The sequence below is a fragment of the Polypterus senegalus genome, chromosome 2 (assembly GCF_016835505.1).
Source record: "Polypterus senegalus isolate Bchr_013 chromosome 2, ASM1683550v1, whole genome shotgun sequence".
NCBI lineage: Eukaryota > Metazoa > Chordata > Cladistia > Polypteriformes > Polypteridae > Polypterus > Polypterus senegalus.
Genome location: NC_053155.1, coordinates 162,297,473 through 162,320,362, shown reverse-complemented (window position 1 = coordinate 162,320,362; position 22,890 = coordinate 162,297,473). Strand labels below are relative to the sequence as shown.

The 22,890-nt window shown below is 38.9% G+C and overlaps 1 protein-coding gene across 4 annotated transcripts in view; it reads right to left on the bottom strand.

Moving 5' to 3' along the window:
• LOC120523519 (T-lymphoma invasion and metastasis-inducing protein 1-like) overlaps positions 1-22,890 on the bottom strand; it is a 495,064-nt gene that overhangs the window by 142,923 nt on the left and 329,251 nt on the right. For 3 of the 4 annotated variants that reach the window (XM_039744911.1, XM_039744910.1, XM_039744912.1), the window contains exon 15: positions 5,338-5,438. In XM_039744911.1, the coding sequence (XP_039600845.1) occupies positions 5,338-5,438 (101 nt within the window). Of the gene's footprint in view, positions 1-5,337; positions 5,439-6,102; positions 6,176-22,890 lie in introns of those variants that run through there. The other variant, XM_039744914.1, reaches the window with a different exon arrangement.

Sequence of the window (22,890 nt, the reverse complement as noted above, 5' to 3'; positions counted from 1 at the left end):
GACCCTCTGGAGTTAGTAGTGGAGGAGAGAATGAAAACAAAACTAATGGGCAGTACAAACAATGCAATACACTCTTTCTATGACAAACACTATACTCAAGTACTTTGAGCCAACAAATTATTCAGCAAGTGTGTCAAGAAAGGTTATTGGCGATCCTTCAATGACGACTCAATGTGGCCAATCTATCATAAGTCAAGTCAAAATTTATTTTTAAATTCTTATGTGCATTTAAAGGGGCTGTTGTGTATTACAATATTAATTTATTGAACATTTATAAAAGCTAAATTTTGCTTTGGGAACATGAATTACTGCCTATCTTTTTGACATTTGTACTGAAGTAAATCATGTGAATACCAAAAGCACAATTGTAATTTAGAATCACTTTAAACAGATATTCTTTTATGTCCAATATTTATTCAGCACAGTCTTATAAAAGTTAATGTATATAATGAGAAAAGGATTACATGTAAATGTTACTAACACAAGCTATGCCTGCCATTATTTAATATCTGAATGTTGGTGCATAGAAATAACAGCATATTTGTGAAGCTACACCTCTTAATGCACTATCAAGGCAAAACATTTTCTGAGGAAGAAGAAAAAAAAAATAAATAAACGCACGAGCCATAGAAGAACATGTAGAGCACTATACAAGAAACTATAAAAGAAACAGGCTGTAGATGTCTGTTGATGTTTGATGATGCTTATATTTTGGAGTATTCTCTTGCTGCATCATTCTACAAATGTGAAAGAATTAAGTGAATGTGTTACTAACGTATTGAAAATTCTTATAATCCTAAGTAGTTTTTCAGAGGCCTTTCCACTCCATAAGCATAAGTTTACTAAATGATGATCAAAAACATGTGTTTCTAAACAAATTAAGTGAAAGTTAGCATATTACCTGCTCATTTGTGATTCTGATTTTTTGCATCTGTTTTATTATATTAGATCATCTTTTAGCTCTTTTATACCACACTATCTCTCAGAATAGATTTCACATGATGTACAGTAGCTACCATTCAGCTTTATTCATCTGTGATGTTGTACTTTGTTTTCAATTGCGAATAGTGTACTCAAAAATATATGGTCTCAAGACCATCTAAACTGTGGCAGATGCAAATTCTGTAGAGCTGTACTGCAAAAGAAGTGTTGCCTTACTGAGAAAGCATATTTTGGGGCCAAAAGCCTATAAAGTCAGTCTGCCGATTTCTCTTTTTGGTATTCCAAAGGTATTGATTTTGCCAAGGTAATAAATGGATCTTAACTTGCTAAAAATACAAAAAAAATGGGTACAAAGAGAAAAAAAGTAAAACATATGCAAGAAAGCACTAAAGGCAAGAGAAGAAACTACACACAGATGGACCAGATGCACCAGCTGACAGCGCAGGGAGTTGAATTTGCTTCTCCACTGCAGTGTATATAAACAGAGCATAGAAGGGCAACACCTGAGGCAGAAGAAGCAGCAACTAAAGACAAGATTCATATGAGAAATAACCTTGAAACTAGTCACTAAAATTTCTGCTGATCATGCCCTTATATTCTATTTAAAAAAAAAAAAAAGTTAGATGAACTATTTCATAGCTTTATTCATTGTCAAACACAGAGCTATTGAGAGAGATTCTGAATAAAATTTCACTTTATGCAACAGTGAATTTTACTACTGAAGATTTTCCAGCTTGTAGTATCATTAAAAATGCTGCTTATGAAGGGACATATTTAGGCACAACACATTCCTAAAGATATTTTCAAACTAAAATTGCCTCTCTATTTTGATATACACACACACTAGACAGGACTGGCCGATATATTTGACTCATTGATCTCTCTTGACCATATTACTACATCTTTTATACGAGGGTATATAAAAAAAAAAAATAAAAAAGGCAATTTGAAAATTGCATGGTAACTGCAACAGACAGAAGCTGATGCAATACAAAATGTTTGCAACGGCTTATATGTAGTTCAAACTGTTAGTCTAGTGTCTAGTTGAAGCTTAGGTCAAACCTAGTGAAATTCACTGCAGGATGTTGGCTTGTGCAGATCAGTAAGATGTTTGGGTACCCACCTTGTGCAAATTTTATAGTACCGCCCCCCCGTCATCATGCACTATGACGTGTAGATTCATAGCCTTTATCCAAATGTGCAGCAACAGCCGACAACATAATCTATCCATCTACTCTGATGAAGGTATTTGCCATGTTGATGTGGGCTTGTGTGCATGATACAGATCAGGCATCATAGGTTATACTTGTCCTTCCCATTTTAAACCTTTCCATCCAGTCATTTTGTAGAGTCATGCTGTTTTTACTTCTATACTGAGCCAGCGTCCTTCAGTGAATTTCAGCAGGTTTCACTCACTGTGGCCAAAGAAATCTCACTACAGCGCATTGTTCAACAATCGTGCAATACCACTGCAGAGTGTCCATGTTCATTGGACCTTGGTTTCAACTAGACTAAAAGCAGAGCACTGCAGGTCTATGAACTACCCATAAACCATTGTGAATATGCTGTATTGTGTCAGCTTCCATCTATTGTGGTTACAGTGTAATTTCCATATTGCCTTTACTTTTTGATTTACGTTTTTACAAGTCACCCATACAAACCAATTAATCATGCAGCCTCCTGGGTTTGGCATAAAACAGGAATTAAATGTTTTAAACAAATTTTACAAATATTTCAATTTCATATTCATTTACAGTATAATAAAAAAACACCAAAGCCCTTCACTGTGGGCAAACATGCAAATTAGTCTGCATTCTTCTTTTGGTGCAATCCACACATGTAACTATCCTCTAGATGAAAATTAAATGAAGAATGACTCATCTGACTTGTTTCCCCCAATGCTCCATAGATCCACTGATTATGTTCTCTGCACTACATATACTGGGTGGTCCAGATCTAATTATGTAATTATGAAAAGGCGAAGACATTGCACCTGCTGTTTGACTGATAACCGTCTCCCCGCCATTTTGGAATACAGGGCAGGTGTTGCCATCTATCGGCAACAAAAAGAATTTTTTGTGAATTCTCTGTGTAATAAACTTAAGTTATAGCGTAATGAAAATTGCATAATTAGATCTGGACCACCCTATACTTTCCCTGGGAAAGCACATTTTTCATTGCTTTGTGGATTGCAGAACAGTTTGTGAAGTTGTCAATGGATAGTTCTTAATGAAACTTGCTGGTTCCACTTTATATTAATATTTTTTGACCCAGGGTTGCTTGTCCAATTCAAACCATCAGGATCAATGGAGTTTGTACTTTTGCATTCTGTTTCTCCCTTCATCCCAAAATCCACCACAAAAATTGTTACTTGAAAAATATCACTAGGTCTGCAGGCAGTATTCCCTAAAGCTGACAGCAAGTGTGTAAAAATCAGTCCACTCTTTGAACCACTGAAGTTCCTTCATTCAGTCAACATAATGAGTAATTTGATCTACTGAACAGTTCGAAATATATATGACCTTAAGAATGATAGAATATTAATTGTTTAATTATCACAATAGTCATGCTTGTGTAAAGCACCTGCCTTCACAACATAAATTGTATCACTACTGCTTTGTCTATATCTTAGTGAGCATAAAATAAAAAGCTTTAAAGGTGTAAATCTATAATTCATGTATCTAAGTCCAAATAACATTTTTGTTTAACAAAGAAAATTTAAATATCAGTATAATGTGTAATTAATATTTACTACATACAAGCATTTGGAAAAACAGACATTATGAGTGAAATGTTCAAATGAAAATGGTGTAGGATTTACATTCAAATCAAGTTAATGTCATGTCATAGTAAGAAAATGTACAAATGAAGATGTCAGACATTTTAAAAAGAAATAGAAGGTTTAAAAGAGTTTAACTTAGTGACCTCTTTTTGAATATTAGGAAGAGAATATGCATTCTCATTAAACATTCGGTTTTTGATCAAACCTTTCAAAAGAAAATACATTAAAGCAATATTAATGCAGCATTCCTACTGTAGAGCTCAAAACTAATTTTTGCACACAGCCCTTCATAATTTACAATTGATTTGACATTTTGCAGATAAAATAACACTCTTAATCCTGTCTAAGCCATTCCAGTGCCACTGAAGACCAGTCTCATTCCCAGCAGAACTGTATACAAGGGAGGGAATATTGTTTTAGATAACATGAGAAATTGCATGGAGAGGTGAACCCTAAATGTTCAGTTTCTAGATTTCATCTCTGGGTTTTATGTATTTTAAAGTTTTGATAGCATCTCATCTTATTTATGAGCTTCAGCCCCAAAAAATTAACATTTCACAAGATACAAGACACAAAGACCACAAATTTTAAGACTTAAGAAGCTAAAAAGGACACTATATATTTTATTTGCAAATGTTGTGCTTCAAAGGAAAGGTTGTAATAGTCAGGGACTCTACAATATGATGCCATTAAGATATCTGGGCCATAGCACAATATTTGTGCCACCTCCCCCGCCCCCTCCTTCTGAATTACTTGCATACATTTTATGCTAAATAATGGAGCTGATTAAGATATTAGAGAAAGAATGCTATCCAATTAGGGTATGTGATAAGGGAATTCGTAACTAGCTAATTATTACCATGGGAGGCCTTAAAAGAAAAAGTTTTTTTTTTTTTTTTAAAACTGCCTATCCAGTTCAGGTTTGCAGGCAGCTGGTACCAATTTTAGTAGCATTGAGTGGGAACTAGGAAATATTTTGGACACAGCACCAATTCATTGTATACTCAAGCCCACACAATCATATGGGCCACTTGAGTCACCAATTAATCATTAGCAGATATTTAAGAAAGGAACACAGGAATCGGTTCTTGGGCTACTGCAATCATTTTTAAAAATATTCCAGGGAAAAATGAATTAGACTGAATTATAATGGACCCTAAAGATATTGAAATACAGAATTCAGCACTTGAGACATCTTAAATACGTTTTATGTAAATAAATACATCTAGGAAAATATAAAGCTTGAAAGTAAAACTGGAATAATCAGGCAATGTGTAAAAAAAAATCTAAAAAGAAAACATTAGATGCTTGGGTATTGCTTAGTGTGAAGAATACAGGTTTGATGCTAAAATTATGTGCAGATGCAGCTCCCAATGATACACATTAAACACAATACCTTTTACCAAATTAAACTAGATCACAGGTTGTACTGCTCTAATTAAACTTTCAGTAGGCAAAGATTACACCTTTCACATTTTTTCACTATAATTCTCTTCAAACAAAACATGAACAAAATATATAATGTCTACTTGACATATTAGGGTATTAAAACATTAAGTTAAACAGAACAAGAAAATCAATATGCATATTCAATTTACTAACAAAAAATATACCTTTTTAAATTCATGCGTCATATCTGATATTTCTTCTTCTTTCTCTACAACTTTTGCAAAGTTTTCCAAATCACTTAGAGCAGCATCATCAAGAATATTCTCTGTAAATAGTAACATGAAAAAAATTAAAATGAACAGCTGTTATGATTAAGATGCTGCCAAATGGAAACCTAATTTCGTCTCCTCATCTCAGAGCTACATTTTTTTATTTCTGAAATCTACTAGGCCTACAAATTAAACAAATGAAAACAGGCAGGCAGGAAAAAAAGAATGCAATAGTCTGAAAGAAAACAATGCTCAATTAAATCTTTCTCCTTTAACCTGCTGCCAGACATGGATGAAATCATTGGTACTCTTCCACTTTAAAGAAATTCACAATTTTTAAAAATCGAATCTGACAAAAGCATTTGACTTACATTGTTCATTATTTCACTTAACAGAACAGAAATGTTATTTCACATTTATCAGAATAAACCAAAAAGAAATTGACAATAAAATGGCCAGTAAAGGAGAAACCTTAATTGCAAGGGTATCAAACAAAAACGCAGAAACAAAAAGCAATGGAAAGGGAAGGAATTCAAGAAATGACAAACTAAGAAAGCATAATGCATATTACAAAGCCAATCTAAACCCCCTTAACACCAAAACAAGTTAAAGTCTGAATTTAAAAATAAATTAACTGAAAAGCTCTAAATTTGAATGCTCTGAAACATAAATCCTAATGAAACAAACATTAACTATTTCAAAAGTTCATTTAGGACCTACCTAGTGAGAGAAACTGGGCAACTTTAGCTAAAACTAATGGCACTGCAAACACAAAATATACATGTTGTAGATTCTTTCCAGCTGAGTGCAGCCCCATTGGCTGTAGCACCTGAGAGCACTGATTGCATTCAAGGCCCTGCCCCAATCCACAATCCAGGGTTTGAACTAAGCTGAAAACAATTAACAAACAAAATAAAAAGGAATATATCAACATGAAAATGGTGGAGCTAGGGACAAAGCACGGGTGAATTCCTGACTACACGTGGAAGGGAGATTATAAAAATATTTGTAAAGAGATCACCAATAGTACATTTTATTTCTCTGCAAGCTTACCACTAAACTAAAGTTCAGTTGGTACCATTAACAAATCAAAATGTTAGCTACCCACCAAAATGACATTTTGGAAGGAAGTGAGCATTTTTTGCAGCTTTCATGTTTAGTTTCAGAATATAGCTCCACACTTTATGAATCATATATGCACCTATTTTATGTGATGATCTTGTCAAGTGCAAATGTGATGAAGACTCCATTGCATACTGGACTGCAAGCACAACCTCTACTAATTAGTTTTTCATTAGGCACTATTTCATATCATTACAAACTTACATCAAGTCCACAAATGAGATGTTAAAGTTAAGAGTTTGTTCTTTGGTATGTATGTAGAGCGTAGGTTTTCTTTTCAACAATACAATGACTTCTATCTATATCTATAGTTAACTTTACAGTAGGTAGGAAAAATATGAGGTTTGGAGAAACGTGTGGGTAACCTGACAGTGATAAGGCAAACCAAAAACTAGATTGACTTATTTTATTTAGACAGTTCTGCCACTTCTAAATAGGAATTAACTTTGTGCAGGCCTGCTGGAGTCGGTGTGTGCCCCCAAACTAGCAGAAAGAAAACAAAACAAAACCTAAGAAGTCAAAATGAGGCTAAATTGTACTTTCTAACAATGACGCATCCACCTTCCTTCTACCTGTCAGCACTAACAATATTTTGCAGGAATCTGAGGTAATAAAGATGAACTTCATGTCTTTGTGCTCTTGGGATAAAATAAAATGCTGGATCTTAATTGCCTCTGACCCACTTAACAAGATTATATAGAGGAGAAGTGTAGAAGACTGCATTCTCTTCACTGATGGTTAGAGACCTGGGGCCTTATGCACAATGACTGCGTAGAACTCATGCTAAAATATGGGGTACAGACAAAAGTGGAACTGTGCACATGCAAAAAAAATTCAGATGCACAAAACAGTATGTAAGGCAACTTCCGTGCACTTCAGCTCCATAAATCCCAGTCAGTGTGAAAAGTAATGCATGTGCACACACATGCCGTTCCATCCCGACTTCTCCCAGAATTTTGAATTATTTTAATATGCAAATCAATATAAACATCACCTTCCCCATTCAGTGTTTGGTTAAAAGACAGCGGCAAAAGCACCTGAGAAAAAGTATTTCAGCAAATGTCAAGAGGAGGCATGGAAAAAACATACTATTTGTTGGCTTAAGCCAGGGGTGCCCACACTTTTTCAGTTTGCGAGCTACTTTTAAAATGACCAGGTTGAAATGATCTACCTACATTAAAAATGCTATATATAAATATACTGGAATATGGCCGGCCATTCATCCCGGTCAATACCCCTAGTCCGCCAGATGGAGGGGCCCCGAAGACCAGCAGGGAATTCTGGACAATGGAGTTTTTATCCACCCAGGGTTCAAGGGAGCGACAGCGCCCCCTATCTGTCACTGTGGCGCAATCGGCAGGATTTTCTAGCGTCATTTGCAGAGAACACGTACCTAAATTTTCTGTGGGCAGAGATCCCTGAGAAGACATCGTTCAGACACACCACGACATCAGCAGAAAACCCGTTTTCCAAGTCCGTAATGGGGAAGAAAAAGGGCAAGCAGAGCGTCAAGAGTCGGTACCACGGTCGTCACACAGGACGCTCGGGATGAGCTGGAGCGGTTCCATGAGTCGGGAAACGGCCTTCGGAGAACAACGACTACCAAGAGGTATGTGCCGAGGATTCTGTGAATAACATCTTTAAAATAACACACTTTGTTCCGTGCACATACCTCAAGGAAGATCCTCTGGAGGTCCCGCGGGATGCAAACAAAAACCCCAAAGAAGAAGCCCAGTTCTCAGTCCAGCAGACGAGCCAGAAGGACTTACGCATGTCGGCTGCCGGCGAGGGACACGTGGCTCAACCCGAAGCACAACGGGAAGGAGGAAGTCCGCGTCCTAATGCTTACAGCCTAAACCTGGAAAAGACAGACTCGGACATTCTCAAGGGGAAGGGGGAGGCAAGCGAAGCACTGCTCACCACATGAAAAGGTAAGAAAGGCCGGGAAATGGCTGATTGGGCTGTGGACAAATTAATAAAGACAGACCGCAGTCCGCAGAAGAAGGCAACCCAGTCCTCAGTCCCAAAGAACTCCAATTCCCAGAAGCCTTCCGCAAGACCCGTTGCAGCACGTGCCGACAGCGGATGGGCTCATTGGCTCCCGGCTGGTAAGTAGACAGAAGGAGGAAGTAAGTCTACCGCCGGTCGAATTAATTAACACTTTAGACGTGTGGGAACTCGAGAAATTGATCAAGCCTGTACAAGGTATTTTTCAGATGCTGGCGGCAATTCAGAAGATTGTCAGGGATCTGGGAGAAAAGGCATAGGTGCCCATCCGAAAGGTAATGGAGTACCTACAGAGAATCAGACGGGAGCCTCCCGTATTATATGATGTGGCGGTACAGGTGAGTAATACCGGTACCGTAAATAATGAAATAGGGATGCTTTTAATAAATAGCAGGTGCCAAATCACTGCATGCTCTACAAGAGAGGCCGGAACGTTGACCGAATGGTCGGGGGAAGGGGCGATCAATCCGGAGCAACTGGATGGTGCAGGCTTTCAGAGTGATTCGGTGCTAAAGAACCCGAGCCGTTTAAAAAATAAGTCTAGAGGGGTTCAGACAGGAAAAGGTCTCTTTTTATTAAATAAAGAGACTCAGACTGTGGAAAACCCCCAAAGCAAACAGGAGATCCCAAAAATAAAACGAGGGTCTCCTGACAAAGCAGAGAAAGGCGAGAGAGAACTGTTAGAGGCGGCGGGGGCTTCCTCCTCAGCAAGAAAAGGGGCGGACCTAATTTTTCCCAATTATTTTCAGTCCCACAGGGGAAGAATAACAGGAGGAAGGAGGCAGTGCTACGGATGCCGAAGGTCGGACCACATTTGTCGAAACTGTCCTTGGAGAGCGAGGGACCAGGTGTCGTTTTGGACTAATATTCCCCCTAGATTCTCCAGGGAACGAGACCCAAGGATCAGCCAAGGCTCGACCAGAGACTCCTCTTGGAGAAAGACTTCCCTCTCGGGGCAGGCCGCTCCGAATTATAATTCATCGCAGAGTTGGGTTTGGTAGTATTGTGGAATATGGCCAGCCATTCATCCCGGTCAATACCCCCAGACCGCCAGATGGAGCTCTCCCTGCAGCATGGAGGGGCCCCGAAGACCAGCAGGGAATTCTGGACAATGGAGTTTTTATCCACAGCTATGCTGGATACCCTGGGGGACACTAGATGATTTTTATTTGCCATACGCCCCGGAAGTACGACTGAGTCACATGGACAAGGGGAATGACGTGGTTGCGGGGTGAAGAAAAGGACTTTTGATCTGACCCGGAAGTGATAGGAGATCACATGGACTGGGGATTGGAACACTTCCGGGTCAGGGAATATAAATGGACTGTGGGAGCTCCCAGACGGTGAGCTGAGCTGGGTGGAAGGGTGGCAACACGTCTGGGAGTGGAGGATTGTTTATTATTTTGTTTTATAATTGTGTCTTTCATTTTTCTATTCTTTAATATGTAAAGCACTTTGAGCTACTGTTTGTATGAAAATGTGCTATATAAATAAATGTTGTTGCTGTTGTTGAAGGTCAAAAAAAAAAAATTTGTGATTTGTATTGTGATTTAATGAGTATTGTGGAGAGGAGGGTGCTTTCTGCACTTTGAATAAAGTCTACTTTTGGACTTTCATCTGGTGTCTGGCGTATTGGACAAGGGTTCAAGGGAGAGACAGTGCCCCCTATCTGTCACACTATATATATATATATATATATATATATAAACTGCTCAAAAAAATTAAAGGAACACTTTGAAAACACATCAGATCTCAATGGGAAAAAGAAATCCTCCTGGATATCTATACTGATATAGACTGGGTAATGTGTTAGGAGCGAAAGGATGCCACATCGTTTGATGGAAATGAAAATGATCAACCTACAGAGCCCTGAATTCAAAGGCGCCCCAAAAATCAGAGTGAAAAATTATGTGGCAGGCTAGTCCATTTTGCCAAAATTTAATTGCAGCAACTCAAAATTATGCAGCACTTTGTATGGCCCCTGTGTTCTTGTATACATGCCTGACAACATCGGTGCATGCTTCTAATGAGATGACAGATGGTGTTGTGGGGGATATCCTCCCAGATCTGGACCAGGGCATCACTGAGCTCCTGGACAGTCTGAGGTGCAACCTGGTGGCATTGGATGGACCAAAACATAATGTCCCAGAGGTGTTCTAATGGATTTAGGTCAGGAAAGTGTGGTGGCCAGTCAATGGTATCAATTCCTTCATCCTCCAGGAACTGCCTGCATACTCTCACCACATGAGGCCAGGAATTGTCGTGCACCAGGAGCCACTGTACCAGCATAGGGTCTGACAATGGGTCCAAGGATTTCATCCTGATACCTAATGGCAGCCAAGGTGCCTTTGTCAAGCCTGTAGCGGTCTGTGTGACCCTCCATGGATATGCCTACCCAGACAATCATTAACCCACCACAAAACTGCTCATGCTGAATGATGTTACAGGCAGCATAATGTTCTCCATGGCTTCTCCAGACTCTTTCACTTCTGTCACGTGCTCAGGGTGAACCTGCTCTCATCTGTAAAAAGCACAGGGCACCACAGGTGCATCTGCCAATTCTGGTATTCTATGGCGAATGCCAATCGAGCTACATGCTGCTGGGCAGTGAGCTCAGGGCCCATTAGAGGACATGGGGCCCTTGGGTCACCCTCATGAAGTCTTTCTGGTTGTTTGGTCACAGACATTCACACCAGTGGCCTGCTGGAGGTCATTTTGTAGGGCTCTGGCAGTGCTCATCCTGTTCCTCCTTGCCCAAAGGAGCAGATACTGGTCCTGCTGATGGGTTATGGACCTTCTATGGCCCTCTCCAGCTCTCCTAGAGTAACTGCTTGTCTCCTAGAATCTCCTCCATGCCCTTGAGACTGTGCAGGAGACACAGCAAACCTTCTGGCAATGACACGTATTGATGTGTCATCCTGGAGAAGTTGGACTACCTGTGCAACCTCTGTAGGGTCCAGGTTTCGCCTCATGCTACTAGTAGTGACACTGACTGTAGCCAAATGCAAAACTAGTGAAGAAACAGTCAGAAAAGATGAGGAGGGAAAAATGTCAGTGGCCTCCACCTGTTAAACTATTTCTGTTTTGGGGGTCATCTCATTGTTGCCCCTCTAGTGTATCCATTGTTAATTTCATTAACACCACAGCAGCTGAAACTGATTAACAACCCCCTCTGCTACTTAACTGACCAGATTAATATCCCATAAGTTTCATTGACTTTATGCTATACTCTGATTAAAAAGTGTTCCTTTAATTCTTTTGAGCAGTATATATATATATATATATATATATATATATATATATATACAATAATCCTCGCTATATCGCCGACTTTTTCGGCTTCACTCTATCGCGGATTTTAAATGTAAGCATATCTAAATATATATCACGGATTTTTCGCTGGTTTCTGCGGACAATGGGTCTTTTAATTTATGGTACTTGCTTCCTCAGTTTGTTTGCCCAGTTGATTTTATACAAGGGACGCTGTTGGCGGATGGCTTAGAAGCTACCCAATCAGAGCATGTATTACATATTAACTAAAAATCCTCAATGCCATAAGATATGCTTCCTGCGCGGCGCTTGATTGTTTGCTTGTCTCTGCCTCTCTCTCACCCTCTCTGACATTCTCTGCGCCTGACGGAGGGGGTGTGAGCAGAGGTGCTGTTTGCACAGAAGCTGTTTGCCTAGTGGATACGATCGCACCTCTAAGAAATGCCGGCAGCTTTATCTCGGTGCTTCCAAAAACACACTTATTGATTTTTTGATTGTTTGCTTTAATCTCGCTCTCTCTCTCTCTGACGTTCTCTGCGCCTCCCGAGGAGATGTGAGCAGAGGGGCTGTTTGCTTAGAAGATACCGACGCTCCTCTAAAAAATGCTGAGGCAAACTTAAAAGCACACGTATTGATTTTTTGATTGTTTGCTTTTCTTTGCGAGCGCTCTCTCTCTCTCTCTGAAATTCTCTGCTCCTGAAGAGAAAAAGATACATTTGCATTCTTTTAATTGTGAGAAAGAACTGTCATCTCTGTCTTGTCATGGAGCACAGTTTAAACTTTTGACTAAAATGTGTTATTTCATGTCTAGAGGGCTCTAATAATGTTAACAGTGTGGGAGAGTTTCTAAGGGATTAAAATATATAAAAATAACCATACAAACATATGGTTTCTACTTCGCGGATTTTCATCTATTGCGGGGGGTTCTGGAACGCAACCCCCGCGATCGAGGAGGGATTACTGTATATACACATACATACATACACACACACACATACTGAGTATACTTTATACATAAAATGACGGTTGTCTGATTAACTGCGACTTTAGTTCCCTCTCCTTTCTTTTTCTCGGATTGCTTTTTGGAAGGAAGTCAGTTTTGTAGTTTTTATGAAGTTCGAAAATGCCTTTCCACATTTTCCTTCTTTGGAATAGCAATGATAGATTGACAGATCAGAAAAACGCACAATGTGACATTGCGAGAAAAAAATCCTCTTCCAATTCCACATTCAGCCCATACCCTCCCCAAACATTTTTTTTTAAATCCCTTCTTTAGTCGATATAAATTGGAAAGCTAACTAGATCACAGCCAGAGTTTTGCAGTAGCTTGCATGTTTGATCGTGCGTGCGGGATGACCAGTGTGTTAGAAGAGAACAGATCTTAGACTGGCCGCTCAGTATATCAATCAAGTGGCAAATGCCATAGGGAGGATATATGATAGACTAACGTTAAAAAAAATTTTTTTTTGAATGCAACGTGATCTACTTGCACTACCATTGCGATCTATCAGTCGATCGCAATTGACGCATTGGGCACCCCTGGCTTAAGCAGTGGTATAAACCAGTGTTTCCCAGCCTCGGTCCTGAGGGCACACTGTGGCTGCAGGTTTTTGATCCAACCAGCTTCTGTTTTTAATTGGCCTCCTGGGCTAATTATTATTATTAATATTTTTTTTTTATTTTATTGATTTTATTGTAATCATTCCATACAAACAGATCAATTTTTACAAAAAATAGGATTAAAAACAAATGAACCCCCACCCTGAGAAAGAGAGCAAGGCCAAAAGAGTAAAACTTACAGCTAGTAAAAATATATTGAGTGAGAGATCCCTTTCCCATTGTCCTCTTGGATCTTTGAAAGGGAGGAATTGTAAAATAATTTTATATATTGCAGAAATGCTGTCTGAGTCCTCGAAACTAAGCAATATTTTTTCCAGCATAAGAGGAAGGTGGAAGATGAGGAAAATCGGGCAGGTTCAGTTTAACTAAGTTTCTGATTTGAAGATAGTGAAAGAAATGTATTGCTGGAAAGTTAAATTTGGAATGTAATTGTTCATTGGATGCAAAGTTGTTGTCTATATAATGATCTCTAAGTAATTTAATTACAAATGTTTTTCAGATATTAAGAACTGCATATGTTTGCATTGGATGAAAAGGTGGTTCTTATGCATAGGTGTCACAAATAAAAGATTCTCCAACTTAAAATGCTTCCTACATTAGTTCCATATTCTGAGTGAGTGAAGCACAATTAGGTTATTAGTATACTGGTGATAACTTGCATTTATAGGGGCACAAAGCAGGGAATATAAAGAAATACTGCAGGATTTTATTTCTATTGTGCTCCAAGGCTGTGTATGTTCATCTATTTGTGTCCAGGTTTTTATACCTTGTATGTTTGCTGCCCAGTAATAAAACTGAAAGTTAAATGGAGCCATGCCACCTTCTGTATTAAGTCTTTGAAGGGTCGCTCTTTGAATACGTGGATGTTTAAAGTTCCAAATAAATGAGGTTATGGTTAAATCTAATTGCTTAAAAAATTATTTAGTGATGTATATTGGAATCTTTTGAAATAAAAAGAGAAGCTTAGGAAGGATATTCATCTTCACAACGTTAATTCTTCCAGCTAGAGTGAGATGAAGGGTTGACCAGCTATGCAAGTCTTGCCAAATTATCTCCATACAGATGGGGAAATATTGTTCATAAAGAGCTTTTTGTTTACTTGTGATATTTACCCCATGGTATTTAAACTGATATGCAATGATAAAAGGAAAGGTGTCCAATCTAATATTGTATGCTTGAGAATTCACTGGAAAGAGCTCACTTTTATTCAAATTAATTCTGAGACCAGAAATCTTTTGAAATTCTGTAAGTGCTGTTAAGACTGCAGGCACAGTATTTTGTGGGTCTGATATATACAGTACCATATCATCTGCATATAGAGAAATTTTCTGTTGAAGTCCTTCTCTGATAATCATTTCAACAGTGAACTGCCAGTGGTTTAATGGCGATTGCAAAAAGTAGTGGTGACAGGGGGCATCCTTGTCTGGTACGACATTCTAGTTTAAAGTAGTCTGAACAAATGCTGTTAATACAAACTGAAGCTTCTGGATTGGTATACATTAGTTTGATCCATGCACAAATGTTCGGGCCAAACCCAAATTTCTCTAATGTTATGAAAAGGTAGTTCCATTTAATCATATTAAATGGTCTTTCTGCATCCAACGATATCATCATCTCTGGGCTATTTGACTTTGCAGGTGAATATATTACATTAAACAGGCGTCAAAGTTTGGAAGCTGTCGGCCTTTAATAAATCCAATTTGAACTTGCGATATTACAAAGGGCAGAACTTTCCCATCCTTCTAGCTTGGACTTTGAAGAGTATCTTAACATCATTATTCAGAAGTGAAATTGGTCTGTATTATGCACACTGTAATAAGTCCTTATTTTGTTTAGGAAAGACAGTGATTAATGCTTGGCGAAATGTCTGAGGTAGAATTTGATTGTCTCTAGCTTCTATAAATGTTGCTAATAAGAGGGGAGCTAGCTGAGTGGAGAATTTCTTATAAAATTCCACATGATAGCCATCAGGGCCAGCTGCTTTCCCACTCTGAAGTGACTTTATAGCATCTAGTGATTCTGATAACGGCAGAGATTTATTCAATTCCTCTGCACTAAGAGTATCTATTTGTGGTATCCATAATGCATTAGATTTTGTATTGTCTTGTTGAAACTCAGCAGAATATAAGGATTTATGGTAGTCTCTAAATGTGTGCATTATATTTTTATGGTCAATGATTTTATCTCTGTTCGTATTGGTGATTACTGGGATTGCATCAAGGACTTCTTGCTTGTGGATTTCTTGAGCTAAGAGCTTATTAGCTTTCCTTCCATGTTCATGGTAATGATGTCTTGATTTAAAAATGAGTTGCTCGGTTTATTTGGTTTTAAGAGGCTGAGCTCTGAATGCAGAGCCTGCCTTTTCCTATGAAGAGCTTCACTTAGACACCTGGCATGCTCTTGATCTATTCTAGTAATTTCACTGGTTAGCTCTGATACCTTATTGGTTTCTAATTTATTTCTGTGGGAAAGATATGAAATAATCTGTCAACTTAAGAAGTTTCCCAGAGTATTCCTGCAGAGACCTCTGAGGATATATTTGTTTCTAGAAAGAAACAGATTTCTTTTGATATAAATTCTGTACATTTCTCATCTGCTAATAGAAGTGGGTTAAGACGCTATCTGCAAGAGTGTAGTGCATGAGTATGTGAGGCATAATGATTTTAGCTCCAAGATCAGAGGGGCATGGTCGGAAATAATAGCATTGTACTTGCAAGATTTAATCGTAGGCAAGAAATTATTATCTTTGCAATTTATATAGTAAGATGTATACTTGATATCATTTTCATGATGAAATTAATTCAAATGTATATTAAACATGGGGCATGGTGGCGCAGTGGTAGCAATGAGTTGGCGTCCTGTCCAGAGATTGTACCTGCCTCCCGCAAAATGCTTACTGGGATGTGCAAAACCCTCGATGAAACAATTTAATGTAGCAGTACGGTGTCTTTCAAATGTACTAACCCACAATTCCTGTCCTTCCTTTTCTTTCTCCACATAACCAATCAATACACAATAAGCATTGTAATAAATGTCAAGCCATCTGTAAGCTTAAAACGGAAATTCTTCAAAACTTTTATGGAACATTGAAATATCTTCGTAGTGCATATTTAATAATTCCATCCATCCATCTATCCATCCAAGATTATGCCAATCCCAGCAAGCATACAGGGCAAGGCAGGAACAATCCCTGGATGGGGCACCAGCTAATCGCTACCGCTGTACCACTATGCCCACCTGTTTAACACTAGAATCCCTGAAGCCTACAAAACAAAACGTATAATCCCGGGCCACCTTAAATTCCTTTGCACTTCTCTATTAGCCTCTTTTGTTTGTAAATGTGTCAATCAGCACAAGCAGGAAGAAGCCTGCAATCCCATCCCCCAGCTACAGCTCAACTCGGGCAAAAAAGTTCTCCCAGCTCAAGGCTCTTTATCTTGATGTGACGTGCCTGGAATTGTATAGGTTAAAAAAAAAATTGTTGCGAGGCAAAAAATGTTTAACACATACCTAAATCAGAAACTTTCTCATGTTATAATACTAATGACAACATTTTGACATGAACTGTACAATGTGTGAAGACTGAAGTCCAATCAAATAAAAACTTTCACAAAAGGTACACGTATAACAAAACAAGTGGGCTTTTATTCAAGAATATATATAAAAAAAAAAAAAAAGAAAGAAATCGGGTTAGGGTACAACGCTGAAATGAACGCTTTGGTGGCACCTCCGAGCAGCCGTGAGTCAAGGTAATTCTTGGTAGCGAGTACCAATCAGATCACTTTCACTAGCAAGATTCTACCAAGGATTGAAAGCTCCGGCCAATCACAGCCCATAACACATTCCAAGAATTAACCACTCTCACAACCCATTTTGGCTAACAAGAATAGGCCAGTAACTGCCTTTTCAGCTACCAAGAATTGATGAATCATAGCTCATGTCAGCTACCAAAAATCAGAAGGGCGAGCCATACTCTTGTCAATATATCCTGCAAAAGCTTGTTCAAGTCGGCACACACACAGTTTGCGACTTGCGTTTATTTTTGAACTTTCGAAAAATGTTATTTACATGTTTCGGTTTGTGGATCCAGTCCTTTAATGAGCTCTTGGGCACAGCCATCAGTAGAGTGTCTGTTTGCGGAGAGAGTATTGACCTTGTTGAGTGCTTTACTTACATTGGCAGTGACATTCATGTCTCTGGTGACTCTTCCTATGAAGTTAGTAGACGGATTGGGAGAGCATGGGGGGGGTCATGAGGCCGCTGGAAAGGGGTGTATGGCACTCCCGATATCTATACAAAAGGATGAAGGTCCAAGACTTTAGAGTCCTGATGCTTCCTGTCTTGCATGGTTGCGAAACATGGATGCTATCCAGTGACCTGAGACGAAGACTGGACTCCTTTGGTACTGTGTCTCTCCAGAAAATCCTTGGGAAACGTTGGTATGACTTTGTGTCGAATGAGCAGTTGCTCATGGAGTCCCAAATGAGGCACATTACCTGTATTGTGAGGGAGTGTCAGTTACGGCACTACGGCCACGTGGTGCATTTCCCCATGGGTGATCCGGCTAGACCTGGCCAAGGGTTCGTCCACGTAACACCTGGCGGCGGCAGATATAGAGTCATTTCTGGAGGGTGGGACTGGACTGCGTGTCTGCCTGGGGTGGTTGCAAACCGGGATCCAGAGTTGTTTTGCCATGTAGTGGGTGTGGCAACACAATGTACTAGTGCATGCTCCCCAACTTGACTTGACTGTAGAGATAAATAACCATAAGTAAAAAATATATATTTATTTATTTTTTTTCATAAAAGTTTCATAAATTTATTGATTATTATTGTTTCACCACCCGTTGATATACGATTACATATGTGACATTTTGTTTGTAATCTGGCAGTCTAAATGGATTATGAACAGATTGATATATTTACATTTATGTACACATTTTGTGAATGATTTTTTAAACATTCTTGGTCCAATTTATTACAGTTATTAAATATGTGTGCAAAATGTGTAAAGAAAGATATAATAATATACAAATATAATAAACACTGGTGAATTGTATAATTATACTGTAGTTTCATTTTACAGAATAATATGAAATGCTGCATAATTATAAAAATACAAATCATTGAAAGTGAAAACTTTTATTTCTTGACTTCATCTTTGCCAATTTAAAAACTTTTTTTTTTTTTTTAATTCATTGTTTTGGTGAGTTCATTTTTAACTGAAAAGATAGATTACCCATTTGTACAGTACATATTTCCTACAGAAGACCCCAGGATAGTCATTCTGGTGTAAAAAGACCAATAACTCTTAATTAATAACTGCAGTAAAAATATAATATATAATATAATATATATAAACTGCTCAACAAAACAAAAGGAACGCTTTTAAATCAGAGTATAGCATCAAGTCAATGAAATTTCTGGGATATTGATCTGGTCAGTTAAGTAGCAGAGGGGGTTGTTAATCAGTTTCAGCTGCTTTGGTGTTAATGAAATTAACAACATGAGCACTAGAGGGGCAAAAATGAGATGACCCCCAAAACAGGAATGGTTTAACAGGTGAAGGGCACTGACATTTTTCCCTCCTCATCTTTTCTGACTGTTTTTTGGTACTAGCTTTGCATTTGGCTATGGTCAGTGTCACTACTGGTAGCATGAGGCGATACCAGGACCCTACAGAGCTTTCACAATTAGCCCAACTTTTCCAGGATGGCACATCAACACGTGCCGTTGCCAGAAGGTTTGCTGTGTCTCCCAGCATAGTCTTAAGGGCATGGAGGAGATTCCAGGAGATAGGTAGTTACTCTACGATAGCTGGACAGGTTCTTAACCCATCAGCAGGACCAGTATTTACTCCTTTGGGCAAGAAGGATCAGGATGAGCACTGCCACAGCCCTACAAAATGAACCCCAGCAGGCCACTGGTGTGAATGTCTCTGACCAAACAATCAGAATCAGACTTCATGAGGGTGGCCTGAGCGCCCAACATGCTGTAGTTGGCCCTGTGCTGAATGGCCAGCACAGTGGAGCTCGATTGGCATTTTCCATAGAATGATACCATTGACTGGCCCCCACGTTCACTTGACCAAAATCCAGTAGAACACCTCTGGGACATTATGTTTTGGTCTATCAGACATCTCCAGGTTGCACCTCAGACTGTCCAGGAGCTCAGTGATGCCCTGGTCCAGATCTGGGAGGAGATCCCCAGGACATCATCCGTTGTGTCATTAGGAGCATGCCCCGACGTCGTCAGTAATGTGTACAAACGTGTGGGGGTCTTACAAACTACTGAGTACAATTCTGAGTTGCTGCAATGAAATTTTGGCAAAATGGACTAGCCTGCTGCATAATTTTTTCACTTTGATTATTGGAATGTCTTTGAATTCAGCCTTATATTTTATATATATATATAATCTGTAAAAACAAATGACTGGTAGGTTTGATTTTATTTCCAAAAATGCTAATACAGAACAATAATTATAGTCCTATTCTATATTAATATTGATGTTACAAAATATGCTTACAAAATTGACCTACACCTTTAACACTAGAATTACCAGAGCCTACGAAAAAACTAGTAGATCCGTCCAACCTTAAATCGCTTCTTAAAACCGTTCTCACCTCTCCGCCAGCGTCTTTTGTTAATCTAAATGTGCTGATAAAGAAAAGTTGCAAGTAGCCGGCTATTCCATCCCCCACCGACTTAGAACGTGCACAAACTTCTCCCAGCTCATGCCTTGATTGATTATCTGGGAGTGAAGTGGAGTTTTAGAGTGGAAATAATAGATCATTATTTGGAATACACGCATTCCACATGTGTTCCGTTTCTACAGTAATCCGTGTAAACACATTTTTAAAACAGAAACGTTTTAATATTGCAGTAGTAAATGACAAAATGTAGGCATAAACTATATAATGTATGAAGCCTGAAGTCCAAATATCGAAGAATCAGTTTCACAAAAGGTACAAATATAACAGAACAAGTATGCTTTTATTCAAAAATATAACTGCAGAAAAAAAGCAGCCTTAGCATGCGACATTGTACACATACGTATTACAACTGCCACAGTAGCGTAATGGTATCAGCTGCTGACTAGTAATCAAAAGGTCATGAGTTTGATTCAGTTTTGAGAAGTACACTGCTCTTATTCTTACTATTTTAAAATAAAAACATACATTTGATTTCAGTGTGTAACAGCCAGTGTAATTTATGATACTTGTAAAGGATAGTTTTTTTTTTTTATTCACTTTTCATTCTCTCAGTCGTGTTCAAGATCCTTTCTTATCTCCAAATCTGACACTGCTGTTTTCACATAAAGATGCGTTGTAGCTCTGCAGCGTATTTGTGATCTATACTAATAAAAGGCAAAGCCCTCACTCACTCACTCACTCACTCACTCATCACTAATTCTCCAACTTCCCGTGTAGGTAGAAGGCTGAAATTTGGCAGGCTCATTCCTTACAGCTTACTTACAAAAGTTGGACAGGTTTCATTTCGAAATTCTACGCCTAATGGTCATAACTGGAAGGTATTTTTCTCCATTATCTGTAATGGAGTTGAGCTGGAATGACGTGGGGGGGCAGAGTTTCGTGTGACATCATCACGCCTCCCACGTAATCACGTGAACTGACTGTCAACGCAGTGCGTAGAAAACCAGGAAGACCTCCAAAAAGCGCTTAAGAAAACATGCATTATATAATTGAGAAGGCAGCGAAACAATAAGAAGCGAGCGAGTGACATATACTACCATATTCATGAGTGATGCTACCTCGAAAAGAAAGCAAGGTGTAAACCTAAACTTTAAATTTAGTTCATAGACAGGCTACCGCTGGCGTTTCACATGCCCACAGGTAATGCGGGATACAAGTTTAATGAGAGGACGCAGGATATAAACGAGAGTTTTGATCACTTTGTAACTAAGTTAAAATTGTAGGTGAAGGGGTGTGCTAATGCAAATTCCGAGAGACTGTGTTTGTGGGGGATTGACAGTTAAGGCGGGTGGGGGAGTCACGTCATCATATCCCCTCCCATTCATCTAATTTCGCTCTGAGCTGAGCTCATGCTACGCCGTCTTCCGAAGCAACTTTGTCAGACTGCCACCAAATACTCACAGAAAAAAAAAAGTTAATACACACGCTGTCTCTAGAGTTTCTACACACTGAATCCTCCAGGCACTACTTACAAAAGGTCACATTGACAATCGTGTTACGTTATTTTTAAAAACTTTCCTTTTCTTAGCACAAGCACAGCTGAGAAGCTTGATGCATGTGCTCCATAACGCGTTAAAAAATAATGCATTTAATCACACTTTGCATTACAAGCAGATTACATTGATCAGCGCATCCCAATTCATTTTACCCTCGCACCACCTTAGTTTGAGAAGAAGTATGAAAAAATATGAGGTTAACACAGAAAAACAGATCACCAATTCAAGCTTTATAAATAATCGATTAAGCCATCAATAATTGTTTTGGTAAAGCCATCCTCCTTCCATTTTATAATTTTTCCGCCACTAGCCATGATTAAATGAGCGGTAAAAAGTAAGAGCAAAGCGAGGGTGACTTATTTAGGCAGGCATATATATGACAGCAACACTCATGACAATGTCAATCATGATGCGTTATTATTAAAATGTTTCCTTTTCTTTTCATTACTTCTTTAACACACTACTTCTCCGCTGCGAGGCGCGGGTATTTTGATATATATATATCATATAATATATGAATGACCTCCAAAGATCGCTGAGACTTTTGATATCATGAACGAGTCTGCAAAACTGTGGTCTCCGGCCCAGCAAAAGTCGAGCAGCCAGCGCGCATGCATAGCTGTGCCGGCCTTTGAGACGCTGACTGCGCTTCTGCCTTAAGTCAAAGTGAGCACTTTTAATTTTTTCATCCTCCCCTGCGCTATAGCCCAGACAAGTGCAAACACGGGACCCCTTTTCTACACCACGGCAAAATAATATTAAGGCAATTCACACTTTCTTTTGCACGTGCCATCACAGCCGATTAATGGCAGGGGCGTCTCACCAGTCTACACAAGACCCACGCGACTGTCCCCAAAAGCCGATCATAACGTCAGCGAACACATCTCTCTATACTATATAAAAGAAAAAGGCAACTTTCCTTTCTTTACACCTTTTTTCCTTTGATCCCAAACCAAAGCCTTTCTCGCTTAACACTGCAGAGGACACAAAACTAATTTTCTTTAAATGCGGTAAGGCACATTACCAGAGGCACAAATTTGAGCGTCCACATAGAAAATGTAATTTCTATACCACAGCCGTCGTGTAGCGCCTTTCAAAAGGGATCTACTACCGAGAGATGATCCATATACATTTTAGCTGCTGTTAGTTACTTACCTGTTGTGTTACACAGTCTTTAAAATGTAGTTTACCCGCAACCACTCCAGTAGTGCTCAATGTACCTGTACTTCTTAAAACGTTAATATTTTACTGTTTAATAACTTATAGACTATATTTTATTAT